The sequence below is a fragment of the Enoplosus armatus genome, chromosome 12 (genome assembly GCF_043641665.1).
Source record: "Enoplosus armatus isolate fEnoArm2 chromosome 12, fEnoArm2.hap1, whole genome shotgun sequence".
In the NCBI taxonomy this organism is placed as follows: Eukaryota; Metazoa; Chordata; class Actinopteri; order Centrarchiformes; family Enoplosidae; genus Enoplosus; species Enoplosus armatus.
In genome coordinates this window covers 484538-503330 of record NC_092191.1, presented here as the reverse complement: position 1 = coordinate 503330, position 18793 = coordinate 484538, and the positions used below count along the sequence as shown (strand labels likewise).

The window sequence follows — 18793 nt, the reverse complement described above, 5'->3', positions numbered from 1 at the left end:
TTTCTGCCACTCTGTTATTTCTTAAGGACCAGGATGTTGATATGTTGATCAAACAGTGGGCGGGACGCTGGGACTGACTTTTACATGAATCTTGTGTTTATGATTTCTCTTCTTCTCTTCCTTCTGATTAATGTGTGATGGTGGAAAACAACAAAGACTTGATATTTCTTACTCAGCTGCATTCATCCGATGCCTTGGTTTGTTTTTAGACCCAGAAGGTCTTTATAGGTCTTTATACAGACGCAACACAATGCTCTCCTTGAATCAGGAGGTTTTAACCAAAGCACCCAAAACTTCCTGTAACTGATCTAAGAAACATGTTGGATTTTAAATCTTCTGAATGTTATGTTCCCAATCAACAAGAAAAACTGATGACCAGAAAATAAAAACGGTGGGTGTAAAAGTGAATCTGAAACCAAAACAATTTTAAAAAGAATTAAATATTAAATTGAATAACATAATGAAAATAAAACATAAGGAAAGGGAAATAAAAAAAAAGAAATTATTTTTCAAGGACAATGACATTAAATAAATAGAAATGTTTATAAAATAAAAATATAAAATAAAATGATAACAATGAAGATGGATATTAAAACGTAAATACAAATATAGATTTCTTTTCCAAAACCATAATACACACACACACACACACACACATACACACACACACACATTTTGGCACTAAAGCTCTTCCATACCAGCACACACCTGAGAACACCTGAGAGAGAGAGAGAGAGAGAGAGAGAGAGAGAGAGAGAGAGGATGTGTTTGTGTTGAGGTGTGCCACTTACTGTTGTGGATGCAGAGGATCAACATGGCTGCCCACAGCAGAGGGGGGACCAGACTCTTCAGGACCATCCTGAGCCGCTGCAGGACACTGGGACTAGCTCAGACCAGGACCGGACCGGGACAACACAGGTGTCTGTCCTCCCTCCCTGAACTACCACCACCGGGCACCTGGAGCTCCCAGCTGTCTCGGTTGTCGCACCGGGATCTGTACCGGCTCTCGGTCACAGATCCGGATCAGTTCTGGGGATCCGCCGCCGCTGACAGACTCAGCTGGGTGAAACTGTTCCATCGGGTCCGGGACTGCGAGCTCAGCAGCGGGAAGATCAGATGGTTCCTGGGCGGGAAGCTCAATGTGTCCGGTGAGAGATCAACTGTCCGGTTATCAACAAACTGTCCGGTTATCAATATGTCCGCCTGTTGCATACAAATAAAAATCTACGTTTGGATTAAAGTTTGTCATGAAAAAACTCCACCTAACATTCCTCTAACTTTACCAACAAAGAGACGAACTTTTCCTGCATTTAATAACCCTTTAATAAGTCTTTAATAAGCCTTTAATAAGCCTTTAATATGAACCTACAGCGCGTCGATTCCTCACAGCAGTTCACTGCGGCTCAAAAAGTTCAAATCTTTGTGTGAAGTCAAAGAAACTTCAGTACAGTGTACAAACATTTTACTTAAGCAAAGTACAAAAGTGTTATTAAGCATTATAAAATACTTACCACCAAAAGGAAAAGTACTCATTATGAAGAATAAAGACTGTCAGTATATAGAGAGACTGTCAGTATATAAAGACAGGCAGTATATAAAGACTGTCAGTACATATAGACTGGCAGTATATAAAGACTGTCAGTATATAGAGACAGGCAGTATATATAGACTGTCAGTATATAAAGACTGTCAGTACATATAGACTGTCAGTATATAGAGAGACTGTCAGTACATATAGACTGGCAGTATATAAAGACTGTCAGTATATAGAGAGACTGTCAGTACATATAGACTGGCAGTATATAAAGACTGTCAGTATATAGAGAGACTGGCAGTATATAAAGACAGGCAGTATATAAAGACTGTCAGTACATATAGACTGGCAGTATATAAAGACTGTCAGTATATAGAGAGACTGTCAGTATATAAAGACAGGCAGTATATAAAGACTGTCAGTATATAAAGACTGTCAGTACATATAGACTGTCAGTATATAGAGAGACTGGCAGTATATAAAGACAGGCAGTATATAAAGACTGTCAGTACATATAGACTGGCAGTATATAAAGACTGTCAGTATATAGAGAGACTGTCAGTATATAGAGACAGGCAGTATATATAGACTGTCAGTAAATAGAGAGACTGTCAGTATATAAAGACAGGCAGTGTATATATAGACTGGCAGTATATAAAGACTGTCAGTATATAGAGAGACTGGCAGTATATAAAGACAGTCAGTATATAAAGACTGTCAGTACATATAGACTGGCAGTATATAGAGAGACTGTCAGTATATTAAGACTGTCAGTATATAAAGACTGTCAGTATATAGAGAGACAGTCAGTATATAAAGACAGTCAGTATATAAAGACAGTCAATACATATAGACTGTCAGTATATATAGAGACTGTCAGTATATAAAGACTGTCAGTATATATAGAGACTGTCAGTATATAGAGACAGGCAGTATATATAGACTGTCAATATATAAAGACAGTACATATAGACTGTCAGTATATAGAAAGAGTCAGTATATAGAGAGACTGTCAGTATATAAAGACAGTCAGTACATATAGACTGTCAGTATATAGAGAGACTGTCAGTATAGAGATAGACTGTCAGTATATATATAGACTGTCAGTATAGAGAGACTGTCAGTATATATAGAGACTGTCAGTATATAGAAAGACTGTCAGTGTATAGAGAGACTGTCAGTATATATAGAGACTGTCAGTATATAAAGACAGTCAGTACATATAGACTGTCGGTATATATAGAGACTGTCAGTATATAAAGGCAGTCAGTACATATAGACTGTCAGTATATATATAGACTGTCAGTGTATAGAGAGACTGTCAGTATATAGAGAGACTGTCAGTATAGAGATAGACTGTCAGTATATATATAGACTGTCAGTATAGAGAGACTGTCAGTATATATAGAGACTGTCAGTATATAGAAAGACTGTCAGTATATAGAGAGACTGTCAGTATAGAGATAGACTGTCAGTATATATAGAGACTGTCAGTATAGAGAGACTGTCAGTATATATAGAGACTGTCAGTATATAGAAAGACTGTCAGTATATAAAGGCAGTCAGTACATATAGACTGTCAGTATATATAGAGACTGTCAGTATATAGAGAGACTGTCAGTATATAAAGACAGTCAGTACATATAGACTGTCAGTATATATATAGACTGTCAGTGTATACAGAGACTGTCAGTATATAGCGAGACAGTCTCTGCAGTGCTTTGTGTCTATCCTCCTGTTGTTTTTCTCTCTCTGATAATAATCCAATAATATTCCAATAATGTCGGCTGGATAGTTTGTATTGTGTCAGATCTGATACAGGAGGATTATTATTCTCTTGTTACAGAAATTATTTTGTAAATCTGCGGCGTGAGACACAAACAAGATCTTCAGTCTTAAATCCATTTTGGGATTCATTTTCAATCACAGTATAAATGTGACAGTTTCCATCAGGATCATGTGACTGAGACGATGACATGTGTTCGTGGTACTTTTCAACACGACTGCATTGCTGTACTAATAATAGTTCAGGTAGATCACCTGGTAGACATGCTGCAGCGGGGTTTCGATTCCAACACGTGCCCTTTGCTGCATGTCATCATCTGTTTCTCTTCAGCTGTCACTATATAATAAAAGCAAAAATGCCCAAAACATATCTTTAAAAAATAAATTACAAGATATGGGGGATAATTACTGCACAATATAGGTAAGGTCAATGTCAAACAGTGCATTTCCATCCATCTCGTGATTTACAGAAAGATCTTTATCCACTGACGCAGTCTCTATTTGTTTCTACGGAGTCACCAAGGGGTCATAAGCATAACCTGTTTCTGGTGAACACCAGATAAATTCTGCTTACCTGAAAAAATTTTTTTGGGGGCCTCCATGCTTACTATATTTTCTTGATTAGTTGATGAATTGTTTGGTCTATAAAATCTCAACAAATGACAGAATTTCTCAAAGCCCAAGCTGACGTCCTCAAATGTTTTGTTTTGTCTAACAAACAGTTCAAAACCCCAATATATTTACTGTGATATGAAACAGAGAAAAGCAGAAAATCCTCACGATTTCAAAGCTGGTTTCAGAGAATGTTTTGCTTGATAAATGACTTAAATGATTCATTTGTTATCAAAATAGTGAGTCTGATGGTATTATGTTCACATCCCGCTGTGTCTGTCTGTCTGCCAGTAAACTGTCTGGACGTCCATGTTGAGAAACATCCGGACCGAGTGGCTCTGATCTGGGAGCGAGATGAACCTGGCACTGAGGTGAAGGTCACCTACAGGTATGAACATCTATAAGCTGATAAGTTCCTTGTATCCACCCTCTATGCAGATGATACTGATCTTTATCTTATCAACATAGTGTGTTGTCCTGAAGTTATCTAAAAACATCATGTGATTACAGCACCATAAATGTAAAGGAATGTATTGTAATCTGTGCAAAAGACACATGTTCAGCTGGTAAAGTTTAACAGACATTCAGTATATAAAGACTGTCAGTAAAACTGATCAGGAAACAGGGAAGATTCTTACTAAAATATGCTCATACATAAAACAAGGGAAATTGGAAATAAAGGTCTGTCTGATCCAAATGAAGACCTGGTTCTCTCCAGTTAATACAATGCCTGAAAAAACCTAATTAAATAAGTATCTTTATTTATACATCAGAAGAAGAGCAGGATGTCACCAAGTGCTTCACAAAAAGAAATAATGCAATGGACATAAATACAGACTTAGGACGAATAAAAACAATAAAAAGAAGTTAGTAATAATAGAAATGTACTAATTACTATAATGAAGATATCAGCATCATCATCATCATCAACCTCAGCGTCCCGTGGTCTGTCCAACAGAGAGCTGCTGGAGACCACCTGCCGCCTTGCCAACACCCTCAAGAGCCATGGGATCCACAAGGGGGACACAGTGGCCATTTACATGCCAGTGTCACCGCTGGCGGTGGCGGCCATGTTGGCGTGTGCCCGTATCGGTGCGGTGCACACCGTGGTGTTTGCCGGGTTCAGCTCAGAGGCTCTGGCAGGAAGGATCCAGGATGGTGAGTCATCCTCCACCGGTCTCGTTGTTCTAACCTGAATCATAAGGGGGGTTTTCATATTCACTTTAACACAGTCAGAGTTTTATTGGGGCAGCATCTAGTGGACATCAGAGGAACTGCAGCTCCACGGAACTTTTTAGCCTCTTTTAGCTCCACCACTTTAGTCCAGACTGAACTATCTCAACAGCTATTGGACAGATTGAGATGACATTTTGTGCCGACATTCTTGTTCCTCTGGCTTTTCCTCTAGCGTCAACATGAGGTTGACATTTGTAGTTTTGAGTGAAATGTCTCAACAGCTATTGGATGGATTGTCATGAAATCTGGTTCAGACATTAATCTGGTTTATGACCAAATACCTGCAAAGCTAATGACGCTCCCATCAGCCTCAGCTGTACTTTGTGTTCAGTGCTAATTAGCTAACTAAGACGATGAACATGGTAAACATTATACCTGCTAAACATCAGCATCTTTGCATTGTCATTGTGAGCATGTTAGCAATTTGATGTTAGCATTTAGCTCAAAGTAAGTACAGCCTCACAGAGCTGCTAGCATGGCTGTGGAGTCTTAGACTGGTTTCAGAGCTACCTGCTTCCAGAGAAACAGCTCTGTTTATGGGAATTTCACAAAACCTGCGACACACAAGCTGCAAACAATCAGATGAACAGATGATTTTCTGTTGCGTTCATTTTGGTACTGAGTCGAACATTTCTTGGGGTTAGTGTGGTGGCTTTGGACTCTTGAGCTCTGTATTTCCGCAGTCTTGGTTATGGCCCTGTTCTGAACGTCAACTAAAGGTCCTTTTCCAGTCAAAGCGGGCACCCCTAGAACTTGGACAAACCTTCATGCTGCGAGTCAGATGTTTATGACAAACGATTTCAGTTTTTCATTCCTTCAGCTGCAGCAGCATGAAGGTCAAACCAGGAGGAATGTGAGGGGAGGAGCCTGTTACTTTTATTCATATTTGATTTGCATTGTGTTCCAAAACCTTCATACACTATCGTGCTGTACCCTGATGGGAATCGAACCTGTAAGTGTGGCAGAATGAGTGCTCATTCCACTCTCCACACATAGAAAGCGAGCTGCAGCTCTCAGTAGTTATTAGTTTAAGGAGGTCAGACAGCTGCTCAAGGACTTCTGTGTTTTGGAAACAGTCGCCACCTTCAAACCCAAACACAGCGACTCGGCCGGCTGAGCAGCAGGAGAAGCAGAGCATGATGGGACTGCAGCTGAGTGCATGTGCAGGAATAAGTGGGAGAACCAGGACAGTCAACTATCAGAGCGTGTAAAGTGTTTATTTCAGGAACACTGAGACACAGAAGAACGAAACTCTCTGCCTCTTCACTACAAAGTGGTTCATTCTTCTGAAGTGCAATACAAATGTGCAAATGTGGAATATAAAGGGTCTGGATTCAGAATGCAGGACAACAACATACGAAGCTCCTCCTGATGGGATGGGAGGCTTCTGGTTGGTCACTAATTAGTGGAATTTACTAAAATACGAAATACATTCACCATCTCTCCTCTTTCCATTTCATTAAATATAATTCTGTTTTTTGCTGTACAGATTGTAAAGACCCTGAGGTAAATTGTGATTTGTGATATGGGGCTAAATAAATAAAATGGACTTGACTTGAGCTGATTTAGGACCATCTTTGAATTTTGACTCTGGCTGGTGTTATACCTCACCTGTAAATAATCATGTATACAGGTGACCTGCTGCATCTGTGCTGATGGAGCTGCTGGAGGGATCAGCTGGGTAGAAGAGTTTACAGATAAGATGAAGCTCAAGTCCTATCAGCCTTGTTTCCTATTCAGCCTGTTGGTTGACTCATCAGCAGGATATCTGAACACATCTGAAAAGTTCTGAAAGTTCAGTTCAAGTCAGAATTCGTACTGTGAAACTTTGATAACTTACCTGTGATCACATGTACGCTCAACTACAGCGGGAAGTCTCCTCTGATCAAAGGGTTCAATGCCAGACCAGGACTCTGTCGGTGACTTCAGGATGTTAGTTTAGACTTTTTTTCACCAAACTCTATATTATATATTTAAAGGTTTACAGCAGGTTTTAAGAGTTAAAGGAGAGACAGAACGTTCAGCAGTCAAACTACAGTCACAGTGTCACTTTGACTTTATTTCAGCTGATTTCAGCACAGTCGGCTCCTGTTTGTCAGTGTCTGATGGTGGAAACTGTGTTTCCACGTTATTGTAACTTTGATTAGCGAGTAGAGAAACACAGACAGAGAGAAGCCTGTTAATGACACTCAGAGGTTCAATAACAAAACTATAATGTGCATGTTAACATGTAAACACTTGCTGTAACTACCGTCTACTGGCGATGTTAGCTGCTATCAGCTACTGGCTACAGAACTAGCTAAGACAGCCTCACAGAACTGTTAGCATGGAAACGTTTGTGGAACCTCTTAAATCTTAAATACTAAAACCAGGTTTTCCAGTGAGGGACGGTTCATTAAATGTGCTTTCAGCAGGCGTGTGTTGTGTCGACAGCTCAGTGTAAAGCCGTGGTCACCTGTAATGAAGGGGTGAGGGGCGGCCGACTCGTCCGCCTGAAGTCTACGGTGGATGCCGCGGTGAAGAGCTGCCCGACTGTCCGACACGTGTTCGTCTCTCAGAGGACACAAACACCTGCTGTGATGGGACAGCTGGACGTCCCCCTGGAGGAGGTGAGACACCTGATCAATGGATGATACATGACGGAGATGATTGATTAGGGTGTCACAGTCACGTAATCTACGTCACGTTAGTAGTAGTAGTACAGTTACATGCTGTCCTGTAGTACAGTAGTAGTAGTATCAGTAGTATCAGTAGTGCAGTTACATGCTGTCTCTTCCAGGTGATGTCCTCTCAGTCTCCTGTCTGTCCTGCGGAGCCTCTGGACAGTGAAGATCTTCTGTTTCTTCTCTACACATCAGGAAGTACGGGGAAACCTAAAGGCATCGTCCACACACAGGCTGGATACCTGCTGTACACCTCACTCACACACCAGGTACACACACACACACACACACACCTTGGACAGGACGTGTGTTTTGATTGAACATTTCTCTTGAACTTTGAAAAGTTTGGAGGTTTGTGAGCTGAAGGTTTGTGTGGATTGAAACTCCACCGCAGCTGTTGGCCTCTCGGGGCTGTGATTCAGGTCGTGTTGCTGTTTTAATGAGGAAGAAAAGACAAAGGAGAGCAGTTACACAACAGGCCAAACAACAACCCTGCTGTTGAGCGACGAGGACGAGGAGGAGGAGGAGCAGGGGGAGGAGGAGGACGAGGACGAGGAGCAGGGGGAGGAGGAGGACGAGGACGAGCAGGGAGAGGACGAGGACGAGGAGGAGGAGGAGGAGGAGGATGAGGACGAGCAGGGGGAGGACGAGGACGAGGACGAGGACGAGGAGCAGGGGGAGGAGGAGGACGAGGACGAGGAGCAGGGGGAGGACGAGGACGAGGAGGAGGAGGAGGAGGACAGTGAAGAGGAGGAGGAGGACGCAGCCTTGACGCCAAATCTGCCTCTGAGCTTCAAATTAGCTTTTTTGTGATTGACAAGCAGAAACATCTGCTTTCTGTGTGTGTGTGTGTGTGTGTGTGTGTGCGTGTGTGTGTGTGTGTGTTTGCAGGGATTGACGTGATGTTTACGATGATAATTGAATAAAAACATAAACCTTAATAACTCCCCCCCCCCCATCACTGCCAAATATTTATCAGTGCTAATTTCTAAAGCAGCTTAGTGGCTCAGGGCTGGTGGGGGGGGGGGGGGGGGGGTTGGCTTGTTGTTTGTTTGGATGAAACAACAGAACAAAAGCTGCTTTATCTGAAAAAGACAAGGACTGCTGGGTCCATGCCAGGGCGAGAGACACTGCCACACACACACACACAGGGAGGGGGGGAGGAGGGGGCGTTGCTAGGCGCCTCACGTTGGCCCTTCAGCCATTTTGTTTCTGATCAAAACAACTCCAGGTTTCCTCCACTGAACTAAATCATTCAGTCCGTCACTCCTCACCAAACAGGAAGTCTACAGAGGCCTCTGGTGACTTTATTACAAGTCATAAGCAGAATGAGCCCTATCAGTGTTATATTACTGGATCATTGTTAATGATGTATAAATATATAAGCGGTACTTCAGTTGTGTATTTGGTTGAAGTACAGCTGAATCTGTAATAAAACATCACATTTTATAAACAACGTAAGTAAACGTCTTCAGACGTGATCTCACACTCAGTTTGTGAGAAATTATTTTGCATCTCAACAACTGCATGCTAATTGACCAAGACTGGGGCTTCTGGGAAATGTAGTGTGCACTGACCCTGATCCGACCCTCGTGTTGTTGTGTGATTTCTTCAGTATGTGTTTGACTCCCGGGACGGCGACGTGTTCGGCTGCGTGGCGGACGTCGGCTGGATAACGGGACACAGCTACGTGGTCTACGGCCCGCTGTGTAACGGCGCCACCACCGTCCTGTTTGAGAGCACACCTGTTTATCCAAACCCAGGTAAGATCCAACACTACAGACACTGTTAATGTCTCAAGATCTGCAGGTTCAGTCCCCCAACAGAGCTGCAGACCAACGCTTAGTTTAGGGAGACAGCTGGGGGAAGTTGTTGGACTCGTAATGGATGGACAGAGTTTTATTGGCCTCTCTCTGGTGTTCGGTCACTCATTAATGTTGGTTTATTACCCTCAGTTGTAGAGTGCAGCCAGTTTATCTCACCTCTATTGTTTTACTGTCCGAACAGGAAGTCCCCACAAAGTGATCTTTTGTCACTGTGATGTGGGCCTGACCTTTGACCCTTGCTTGGGACATAACTTCATACAGGGCTCAAAGATGTCCAGGAGGAAGCTATGAAAACAAACAAGAGAATAATGACAAATAACAAAGAATCTCACTGACTTTACTTTTTATTTCTTGTCAAATATTTATCATGTGCTTGAATTACCTGCTAAACATCAGCATGTCATTGTGAGCATGTTAGCATGCTGACGTTAGCATTTAGCTCCGCTGTATCTAACTACAACCTCACAAAGCTGCTAGCATGACTGTAACACTTCACGTTGGTTTGTGGACTACCGTTCTAAAGCCTCGACTTTGGCTTTTGGCCGTGGCCATCTTGTTTTTGTTTTTGCCATATTTGGGCATTGGCCACCACACTGTTCTCATTCATGCACATCACTGTGTGTGTATGTGTGTGTGTGTTGTCTTCCAGGGAGGTACTGGGAGACGGTTCAGCGTCTGAAGATCACTCAGTTTTATGGCGCGCCGACGGCTCTGCGTCTGCTGCTGAAGTACAACGACAGCTGGGTGAAGAAGTACGACCGCTCGTCTCTGAGGACGCTCGGATCAGGTCACGATCATGGCGCCTTTAACCCTTACATCAGATAACAGACACAAAGTGGGCTTTCAGCCAGACGTCTCATATTAAACCAGATCATCTGCACACAGACCAAAGATCAATATCCAGTCTATTGATAACCCACATTAGAGAGATTTTAACTGACTGTGTTTCTATCAGAGGTTAGAAGGTGACTTCAGTTAAAGTACACAAGTATTGTATTGAGGGTCGGGCCCCTCCAAAGGGTCGCCAGATCAGTCTGAGGGGTCGTGAGATGATTAACGAGAGGAAAGAAGAAGAAACTAAGTTCTGAGACACAAATCTGTTTTCAGTTTTTGTGTGAAATATTGGAGAGTTTTATGTCTTCAGCCTCCAACAATAATTCAAAATAAATATAAAGTTTTGAGGGGAAATGTCTCTTTTGTGGAACTGAAACGTGACAAAGTACTTCAGTAAATGTACTTCACTTTCCACCTCTGATTTAACACACACACACACAGTCACAACATATCAGACTGGAAGCTGATACAAGTTTGATAAAACCATATAAACAGTGTGTGTGTGTGTGTGTGTGTGTGTGTGTGTGTGTGTGTGCGCAGTGGGAGAGCCCATTAACCATGAGGCCTGGCACTGGTTCCACAGTGTGGTTGGAGATGGACGGTGTCCTTTAGTGGACACCTGGTGGCAGACAGGTGAGACACACTGACATTCGCCGTACATACAGACTGAAACACTAGAGTCGCGACAGGCTGCCATTCGCTGTGAGTGGAACCTCCAAACAGCAGACTCTCCCCAGTGTGGAACCCCCCACAGTTTGACCTGGACAATGATGTATGATATGATAGACAACCAGTCAGCTGGTTCCTGCGGGTAAACATCGGGACACCGCTCCGTCTCTATACTTCAGTACTCCTGCAGCTCATCAGGTTGTTGTCATGTGATTGTGTCACCCATTCACTCACACATTCCAGTGATCGAACCCCCAACCCGCTTTAACCAGCTTTACCTCCCGTGCGACAGTACTAACCACTGCACCACTGATGACTCATAAAACACCTTCTTTGGTTCAAGCCTTTATGATCAGACTACAAACCTCAGAGAGTCGAGCTCAGCTAACACTTGGATTACTTTATACCAAGCTAAATACAGCATGAACACAAAGTTACATCAGAAGAGAAAACCTGGAAAACACCCGGGTCTCAGATGTAGTTTCCTGGTCTCTCTTCCTGTTTGTCAGTTTGTTTGTGGATCTGACTGTAAGTCTGTCTGATTCTCTCTTTACTGAAGCTTTAACCCTAATTTGAACGATTAGCAGCAGAACATCTGCAGCTCAGCAGAAAATGAATTAAGATCAAATCCTCAACACACTTACACCCCAACCCCCCCCAAACACCAGCCCCTCAGGACAGTCCAGGATCACTGACAGCAGTGTGAGAGAGTGTGACCTAATTCCTCAACAATCACTACACAGTGTGTGTGTGTGTGTGTGTGTGTGTGTTGTTTTTAAATCAGACTTTAAACTCTCTGCCAGCTGCTTCTTTCTCTTGAAAAGAGAAAAATCCCCAATAAATTAAGAAATTAAAGGAAATTAAAGCTGCACGTAGAAGCAACGTCTGAGGCCCTCTAGTGGCAGCCAGAGGTAACTGTTATATATACTGAAGTCATGTATTTGAGTTCAATTACAAAAAATATATTTACAATGTTTTGACTGTTAATTATTTACATATTTAAATATTTTTACAACAATCTGCTGAATCTACCTCCTCACATTTATCTCAGTCGGTCAGTCCTCCTGGCTTCTGGTTGGTTAGTTCAGTCACATGTGAGTTAGGAACAAGGAAGTGTCGTTGTCGAAGCCGATGACGTTTTCTTCTCATTAACAGTGATCCAACCATCACGTATATATTATTAATATAATATACATCTTTGTTTACTTACTTACAAATGAATACTCATACATCACAAATAGACAAATAGACATTAATATAGACACTGTCATATTGTGGCTGCCTCTGGGGGGCGCTGGCAGGACTGCTGACTGATAAACTAATATCAATGATAAGTCTTCCATGACATGAACTTACAAACACGTCTTTCGTCCTGCAGGTCCGTCTGCCTGATTAAATGTTTATCATTAAATATTTAATGAGCAAACCCAGCTGCACTCGAATGCAACATCAAAGAGTAAAACCCTCCCTCTCTGTGGAGGAGTTCTTTCCTCTTCACTGATATGAAATCATCTCTCTGTAGAGACCGGTGGAGTCTGTATCGCCCCTCGTCCTGCAGAGGAAGGCGCTCCGATTGTCCCAGCGATGGCGATGAGGCCGTTCTTCGGCATCCAGCCGGTTCTCATGGGAGAGAAGGTGACCTGAAAACCACAAAACCACACTGAAAATGCTCCAAACAAGAAAAAAGAAGTTCTCTTGAAACCAACTTTGACCTCGTAGTGCTGATGTAAATGTTCAAAGGTAGCAAATACAAGAACTTCATGAGTAATTTCACTTTTTTCACTTTTTTTAGTATTTGTACCGTCAATTAATTATACTATAAATGGATCCTGGTCCCAGTCTTCACTGTTTATTGGAACACAAGTCCTGAAGACTGATCCTAACCCCCGCTAAAACTACATCTTGTTGTCTTTATGCTAAGCTAAGCTAACCAGCTGCTGGCTTCATGTTTACCGTGCAGAAATGAGAGTGGTATATGAGTGTCTTTCCTAAAAAGGTTGAACTTTACCTTTAAGTTTGGTTGTGATTAAACTGCAGAAACTATGAGACATGCAGGCACTGATCTCAGTCTCAGACAAATATATACATTGGTAGCCAAATGATTTTACAAATACTAAACCTGGACAACATCAGTTTGGTGATGATATCAGCCAGAGGTCCCAGGATTGACCCTTGAGGACCTCCACAGGTCAGAGTAGCACAATCACACACTTTGTCAGCGATGGAAACACAACGGACTTGTGATTAAATAGAAACCATTCAAGTGCTACACCAAGTATCCCATAATAATGAAGTGTAGTCATGTGGTTTGTGTCTCTTTGTGGTGGTCTTGTGTATCTTTATGGTGGTTTTGTGTATCTTTGTGGTGGTTTTGTGTCTCTTTGTGGGGGTTTGTGTGTCTTTATGGTGGTTTTGTGTCTCTGTGTGGTGGTTTTGTCTCTTTGTGGTGGTTTTGTGTCTCTTTGTGGTTTAGCTGGACTTGTGCCTGTTAGGCCCGGTTAGTAATGGATCCATGTATATCAGACTTTGGATACACAGCCAAGGACACAACATGCAAATAAATGAAAGATGTTAAAATCAAAAGGGAAAATATGCAGCTTCTGTCAATGAAAGTGCGTTTTGAAGATTGATTTAAAAGCCTCTGAGGATCTATCAGAGCTCTCCTCCAATCAGCTTCAGCTCAGATCTCCCATCAATCTCAGGGTCTCGTTAACCCCACTTGACCTTTAGATTTAAGAGGTCAAACGAGCCTTCGAATGACACCCCTCTCTTTCTCAGTTTAATCTTTCAATTAAAACAGGACCAGCAGCATCTGTTTGCTTTGATTAACAGACTTTCAGACTCAGTCGGTTTGATCGCCGCTCCTCCAAATTAATTATCCGCTAGTTTCCCCATTTCCCTCCCTCTGTTAAAGAACTGTAATCTGCGGGTGTTCGAGGGTTTTTCATCATCACTGGTTACTGAGTGTAGATTAGATTAGATTAGGCCTCCTTCAGTTTCACATTTCATCCTCTGACGAGGTCGGGGTCACTTCACTTTCACTCCAATCTTCTCAGAGTGAACACAAACTGCACTGTAACCACTGATGAAGACGGTCCTGATGTGTTTAACAGACAGTTTGTGCAGAATTTAATTTGCACACTTTAACACTGGCCTCATTCTCAGAGTACTGTATGTACACAATAACACTGAGAAAATCTAACGTTAGGGAGGCAGTAGATCAGGTTCTGTTGTGTCGTATTTTATAAAACTGACACCCTGAACCGTCTTGTACTATGAGAGTAGTTTTGTGCAGTGGTAGAAGTAGTATTCAGGTCCTTTATTAGAGTAAAAGTAGCAATACCACAATGTTAAAATGTTCTGTCCTGCATTCAAAACTTTACTTGAGTATTATCAGAAAAATGTACCCAAGTATCAAAGGTAAAAGTACTCAATATGTAGCAGAATTACCTCTTTCACATTATTATTATTAGTATATATATACGAAGAGGCTAAAGCCAACAGGTCCATGATCATGCTGACAGACTGAGGCTAAAGCTAACAGGTCCCAGATCATGATACCATGCTAACAGACTGAGGCTAAAGCCAACAGGTCCATGCTATCATGCTAACAGACTAGGGCTAAAGCTAACAGGTCCCAGGTCATGATATCATGCTAACAGGCTAAGGCTAACAGATCCCAGGTTATGATATCATGCTAACAGACTGAGGCTAAAGCTAACAGGTTCCAGGTCATGATATCATGCTAACAGGCCGAGGCTAAAGCTAACAGGTCCCAGGTCAAGATATTGTGCCAACAGCCTGAGGCTAAAGCTAACAGGTCAGCTAACCTGTAACCCCTCACAATAATGGAGTTAGCTAATGATATGCTAACTCTTAGCCTTGGAGGAATATGAAATGTCTCTACATTTTTAAATTCTCAGAATATGTCACAGAGTTTGGTTGGTGGCTGGTCAGAAGTTTCTTACATGTGGTTCTGCTGGGGGAATTTGGACTCATGACGTAGTGTTTCCAAAATCAAACTAACAGCAGCTACCGGTACTGTCCTGTATGATATGAGCATACATTCACTGTCCTGTATGTTGCATATCCTGTCGTGTGATTGTCAGGGCGAACCTCTGTCTGGTAACTCTGTCAGCGGAGCTCTGTGTTTCAGCCAGCCGTGGCCTGGCATGGCTCGGAGCATCTATGGAGACCACCAGAGATTCGTCGACGCGTATTTCAAACCGTATCCTGGTCAGTGAAAATAAAACATGCAGCAGTGATTCAGTTTATGATCCCAGTCTGTGAGCTGATGGTGTTTTTCTGTCAGGTTGTTATTTTACTGGTGACGGGGCATACCGCTCAGAGGACGGTTACTACCAGATCACCGGCCGGATGGACGATGTCATCAACGTCAGCGGTCACCGTCTCGGTACGGCGGAGATCGAGGACGCTCTGGTGAGACGCCGCATGATAGTATCACATTATCTTCATCATACTCTTACTATCATTTATTTAGACAAGACAATATGAACAAATCTGAATTATAAGAATTAGAGATACAGTATTGCAGAATCCCCTGAAGTCATCAGAGAGTCTTTCCCCAACTTCAGAGCATCTTGATTGCATTTGTTGTTCAATAAAGAGTCAGTTTGTTCCTCTCTGTGAAGAACTGCATCTCGCTCATCTAAAAGGTTCATTTTCTTCATCTTTTCAGCTGAAACCTGAACGTTAGCTGTTGTTGTTATTCGTGTTGTTTTGCAGGATGAACATCCAGCTGTTCCAGAAACGGCTGTGATTGGATTCCCACATGACATCAAAGGAGAAGGTGAGAGTTAAAACAGGTAACATACAGAAGTGTTCTGCTCTGTGTTTATATGGAAACACATGGTGGTCAGCTGGAGGAAGAATTCAAAATAAAACTTTCAAAATAAAGGTACAGAGGTGGTGTAGAAACTAAAGGTCTTTATGTTGGTGAAATTCATTTCAGTTTTTTCTGGAGAACAGTTGAATATGGAAAACAACATGTACTGAAGAAAAGAAAGAAAGAAAGAAAATAATTCAATGAAATTAGGGTATAAATGGATAGTTTGGATTTTTCTTTAAATAGAAACATTAATATATGTGATAAGAATACCAATTTTTTTACATTGTTTAATTAAAATGTATTTTATTATTTACTATTCTACTTAGGATTTATTTTTCATTTTATTCTGTTAGTTCAACATTTTGTTCTTTTTTGTTTTGGACACAAAAAAGATGAATTACCTAAATAAGTGTAAATACAGCAGAAACAAATCTGCAGTGTTTAATGAACTAAACATCTGTCTGTAGTTCAGCCACTCAGCATCTACACACACACACACATACACACACACACACACATATATACAGTTTTTATATCAGTGTAACGGTCATGTTTGGTTTGTTGTTCAGTCAAAATCAGATGGACTGAAGTTCAAATTAAAGCTGCTGAACAGGAAGAAATGAGTTTGATTGGTGACATTCTGCTGCCTCCTGGTGGTCTGTTAGAAAACTTGCTGCCAAAATAGTAAGGAACCAATCACAGAGCATCTTTGAATCATCGGTCACACTGACACATTATTTATTCACATGTACCAGTTATTTATGAAGCTTTCAGATTCTCAGCGAAGACAATGTGTGTGTGTGTGTGTGTGTGTATGTGTGTGTGTGTGTGTGTGTGTGTGTGTGTGTGTTCTCAGTACCGTTTGCCTTTGTGGTTTTGAAGGATGAGTTTGGCGACGACCACCCCGCTGTCCTTCAGCAGCTCAGAGAACTCGTCACCACTAAGATCGCCAAATACGCCATTCCAGAGCACTTCCTGGTGAGGTCCCGTCCTACTCTGGTTTCCGTGGTAACAACATCACACACCTGAAACAGTAACGTCACAGCAGGCTGAGCAGCAGTGATGTCACGGTGTACCGACACACCCTGTTGTACTTAAACTACTGGTTCCGCTGCGGTTACGAGTTCATATATAGCGATTATTGAATGTAGGTATATAAATATTGTATGTGTGTGTACATGTATGCATCCACACATAAAAAATGGTTTCTACAAAAAAAACTATATGATAGTGATGATTTGGAAGGATGCAGGACAGATCTAAGAAGGAAGGTGGCTCTGATAATAAAAGGATAAAAGCTTTACACGAAGATGATTTATCTAAAAGAAGTGTTGCTCGAGACAATTAACTTTGGTATGAAGACACCTGTCAGCCAATCAGGAGTTGGTATTTCCTGCCGCCGTGCAGTGACGGTCAGTTTGTCTCTCAGGTGGTGAAGCGGCTGCCGAAGACTCGCTCCGGAAAGATCATGAGACGGATCCTCAGGAAGGTTGCCATGGGGACGACAGGTGACCTCGGCGACGTGTCGACTCTGGACGACCCGTCTGTCGTCAAGGAGATCATCGAGGCCCACGAGCAGTACAGGAAGCAGAGAGGAGTAGAGGAGAAGAAGAAGTAACTTCCTGTGTGACAGACAGTTTGGTGATTTGAACCGTCTGCTCAGAAGCTCCTCCCACCTCCCTGTAGTTACCCACAATCCCTTGCTCTGTGTGCAATCCCTGTGTGTCCCTCACAAAAACACCTTTGAGAGACAGGCTAGCTGTTTCCCCCTGTTTCCAGTCTTTATGCTAAGCTAGCCAGCTGCTGGCTGTACAGACTTGAGAGTCAAATTTACTGTGAACTTTTTATTGTTTCAGCTACAAAAACAGCTGGTGCCTCATGAAGGAAAATCTGTCTTTTAGTTTTAGAGACTAAACTCCAACTTGTGACCTTATTTTGATCAACTTTCTTAATAAAATCAGTATTGTGAACATTTTGGGGTATGAAAAAAATACAATAAATATTTGATAATTTTAAATTAGATTTTAATTCAGAGTTTAAGTCATGAAATATCCAAATCAAGTCTGAATTCTGACTTAAGACGTCTTTTCATTTGGATTTACTGTTTTTTCGGATGATTCCTATTTAACAGATATATTTTGTGTACGTGAACAGATTTTATAGATTTGTAGTATCATGAATGCCAGAAATAAACTTTCACTAATAAACATGAACTGTGCTGTCTGTTTTTAATCTTAATTAAAGTTTCAATTCAGTGTACACAAAAATATAAACTTATTGAATCATAACATTTAGAGCAGAAACAGATACTTGAAAACAGTGCAGTACAATCTTAAAATGAAATGTTTATATCTATTTATCAATATTATTGATATTATCTTATTTATATATATTTGTTTTATTTTATGTTTTACACTCAGATAAAAAAACGAATGAAATTTAACTTTACCCTGATTGATTTGAATGAATTGGAATATTACAAATCACAAATTTACTTTTTAAAAGTATTTATTTATTTTCACTATACATTTATATTATTTTATATATGTTAAACTTGATAACAAAAATTTATGTATAAGTATGTACTGTATATAAAATGTTATTTTATTTGTTAGGCTTTTTACTATTTTAGTTATATAATATATATTAATTCCATTTCATTTATTGTTTCTGTTCATATTTATATATAGTTTTGTTATCGTTATACTATATAAGGATTCACATATTACAGATGTTTTAAATTTAAATGAATTTAATGATGCAGAAATGATGAAACTGTTACAAG

General features: G+C 41.2%; 1 protein-coding gene across 1 annotated transcript; it reads left to right on the top strand.

Annotated features, from left to right (window-relative positions):
• The first annotated feature begins 799 nt into the window (after nucleotides 1-799).
• acss1 (acyl-CoA synthetase short chain family member 1) lies at nucleotides 800-18036 on the top strand. Its single transcript, XM_070915612.1, has 14 exons — nucleotides 800-1148; nucleotides 4223-4319; nucleotides 4890-5089; nucleotides 7601-7776; nucleotides 7947-8099; nucleotides 9446-9593; nucleotides 10306-10443; nucleotides 11031-11123; nucleotides 12682-12794; nucleotides 15269-15395; nucleotides 15472-15599; nucleotides 15906-15969; nucleotides 16865-16986; nucleotides 17438-18036. The coding sequence occupies exons 1-14, from the start codon at nucleotides 800-802 to the stop codon at nucleotides 17624-17626; spliced, it is 2097 nt and encodes a 698-aa protein (XP_070771713.1). The 3' UTR covers nucleotides 17627-18036.
• The last annotated feature ends 757 nt before the right edge of the window (nucleotides 18037-18793 follow it).